General features: G+C 47.2%; 1 protein-coding gene across 1 annotated transcript in view; it reads left to right on the top strand.

The window, feature by feature from the left end:
* The window catches only part of RHOU (ras homolog family member U), a gene marked incomplete at its 5' end in the record, with an annotated part of 3777 nt that extends 1272 nt beyond the window's left edge, over positions 1-2505 (top strand). The window contains one exon of the mRNA XM_010140233.1: positions 2050-2505. Within this exon, the coding sequence (XP_010138535.1) occupies positions 2050-2505 (456 nt within the window). The remainder of the gene's footprint in view (positions 1-2049) is intronic.
* Positions 2506-2952: the final 447 nt, after the last annotated feature.

The raw sequence follows: 2952 nt of genomic DNA, 5'->3' as shown, positions 1-2952 counted from the left end.
GCTGAAGAGATGGGGTGGTACCACAACAGCCTTGGCTATGTGTGTTCATATGCACAGGAGAAATTGCTGTCAGGTGACAGCCTGTGGATAGGCAGCACCTGTGGAAACGTGGCCGCAAACTGCGAAAGGAATGGGCAGGCCCAGTCACCTCTTGCTTTTGTTACTTTTAATGGTTAAGATGTTTGCTCTGGCTGCCCAAGTGCAGTTGGAATAAGTAGAGTCACCGCCTTGAAAATGAAGGGATTATCTAAACTGACAGAAGTCATCCTGAATAAAAGGTACCTATCTGGATACTTTGGTAAAACTGCTGCTGTAATCTGCAGCCAAAAATGGCACTCTAAGCAGAGGGAAATTGTATTTCAGCATCACCAGCCCGAAAAGTGGTAGTGTCTCTGGAGGTCATGTACATACCACTGAAACTGCAGGAGTGTACTTGGGATATAAAGGACAGCGTTTCATCTCGGTCGAAACCCTTAAGATCTGCGTTTGGCTTTCAAACCCATTGAATCGAGACCTTTTGAGGTTTCTCAGGTAGCAAGAAGAGGCAATTACGTGGCAAGGTGCCTTTCTGGAAATGACCCTGTCCTTCAGAGCAGCATCTCTCAGGAAATGCAGGGCTTCTCTCTAGCCAAGTGGTGAGAGCCTGGTTTCCTCTGAGGCTTAATCTGAGAATCAAGAGAGCTAATGAAGCTTGCTGACTTGACTCGTGTTTTATAAATCGCTGTCTGTCTCAGAGATACTGCTGGAAGAAATCCATTCGAGTGGAACAAGACTTCAGAGGCTTCCAGGGGGCTTTAAACTACATCCTGGGCCTCCAGAGGCTTTAAAGCAAAATTTCACATCTCTAAAATTAATGTGGAACTTGCAATTCAGCAGTAAACTGCTGGTACCAGAGAGATGTTTTCAGCAGTGTGTGTTCTCTGCACTTTAAATTCAGAGCTTTTGAGAACACCGTCTGTTTTAATTAAAATGTCAGTGCTGCTGAAGCAAATCCTACCTGTTCAGGCTGCTAGTGTTACCCTGCTTTTATCCTGCTGTCAGCATAAAAGCAGGCTGCCTGGAGTTAACCCTTGCTTCTTGCTGCATTCTTTGCTGAGGATCAGCACACTTTTGTTGCCATGAGGTGTTTGACTTTCTTGTGGCTAGTTCCTGAAGCTGAAAAAGGGCCTTGCTTTGCTGGAGTTTGCCCTAAAAGGAAGGAGAAAGGGAGGGGGGAGGAAAAAAAAAGATTGTGCTGGGAGCCCTGTTTGCAGTTTGTTTGATGTGGCATGGGTGGGAGGGAAAGGTAAAGCTCTTACTGTATGCCATTGGCATGTTAACTCTGCAGCTTGTGAGTCATTATTGCTGCCATCAGATTTAAATCCTTGGGCACAATGGCAGGGAAATTATTCCTATATCCTCTAGGATGTAGTTAAGTACTCACGGTTTTAAAAGCCCATTCCGGGAAAGGTACCCTTGCTGCTGTTGCCCCTGCCTTGAGGTAGTGGTATCAGTAGGTAGGGGTGTCAGGGGAGGAGCTTTGAGGTATGCAGGCACTCCTCATCAGAGCAGCTCAGTGACTCACCCCTGTGAAAGGTGAACCTGTAGAAAGTACCTTCTTTCTCCCATACTTGGATTTTCGGCTTTGTTGCTCGTTTGCCATAAACCTGCTTTCTGCAGCAGTGCTCCTTTGTGGAAATAGGGCAGAGGGCCTGTGTGCGAAGAGTGAAGGAAATATTTAAGCACTTGAAACAAGCTGCGGCTTTGTTCAGAAAATCTCAGCTATGTGGGGGAGCCACCACCTTCGTGCTGCATGCCTGACAGTGGCAGGGTGCCTGCTGGCCAGCAGCCTTGCAGGGTGAGACCTCTGGCTGGGTATGGAAGACTTCTGCTCCTAGTGTTGTGTGGTCTGGGTGCTGATGTCAGGGTGTCTATCAAAGTGCAGAGCAGTAGGTGATCCTCAGCTTCCCCAAAGGTCAGTGGCAGGCTAGAGCTGGGAGCATATCAGGATATCCTCTGTGACTGATGTGCTTTTTCTGTTGGGTACTAATGAGTTTTTGTCTCATGCAGGATGAATTCGACAAGCTCAGGCCTCTGTGCTACACCAACACGGACATCTTCTTGCTGTGCTTCAGTGTGATGAGCCCTTCATCCTTCCAGAATGTGAATGAGAAGTGGGTTCCTGAAATCCGATGCCACTGCCCGAAGGCACCCATTATCCTGGTTGGGACACAGTCGGACCTCCGTGAGGATGTCAAAGTTCTCATCGAGCTGGACAAGTGCAAAGAAAAGCCGGTCTCGGAGGAGGCTGCGAAGCTCTGTGCTGAGGAAATAAAAGCCACCTCCTACATTGAGTGCTCTGCTTTGACTCAGAAAAACCTCAAGGAGGTTTTTGATGCAGCCATCGTGGCCGGTATTCAGTACTCGGATACCCAGCAGCAACCAAAGAAATCCAAGTGTAGGACTCCAGACAAGATGAAAAACCTCTCCAAATCCTGGTGGAAAAAATATTGCTGTTTTGTATAGGGGTTACAAGGACCTGAGTGCTGCTCTGAGGAAATCAAATAGAGGCTATATTAGCTGAAAACTCATTCTGTGTCGTTCTGAGTGTATAGTGTAGATCTTTATGTATGTGTATATGTTGGTACTGGTTATCTTGGTTGCCCTTTCAAGGGTGGCAGAAGGATTCTTAGTTAAATAATTGCTATAAATTGGGTCAGGCATCCAGTTTTGTGACTAAAACCTCTCATTAAGGAAGAAAAGCACCACGTGTCTGTGAGGGTAGAAGGATTTGTCCAAAGGATTTGACTTCTTGTGTTGTAAGGTGTGCGTGACAGGGAGGAGCTCACCAGAGGCCTTTGGTTCCAGGGCCTCACAGGAGGAACATGCGAGCAGCGGTGGAAACACAGAGCTCCGTACATGGACGATCAAAGGGAAAAATAACACTGTGCCTCCTAACTAGCCTCCTAATTT

Source organism: Buceros rhinoceros, unplaced genomic scaffold (assembly GCF_000710305.1).
Source record: "Buceros rhinoceros silvestris isolate BGI_N320 unplaced genomic scaffold, ASM71030v1 scaffold9947, whole genome shotgun sequence".
Classification (NCBI taxonomy): Eukaryota; Metazoa; Chordata; class Aves; order Bucerotiformes; family Bucerotidae; genus Buceros; species Buceros rhinoceros.
This window is presented reverse-complemented; position numbering and strand designations above follow the sequence as displayed.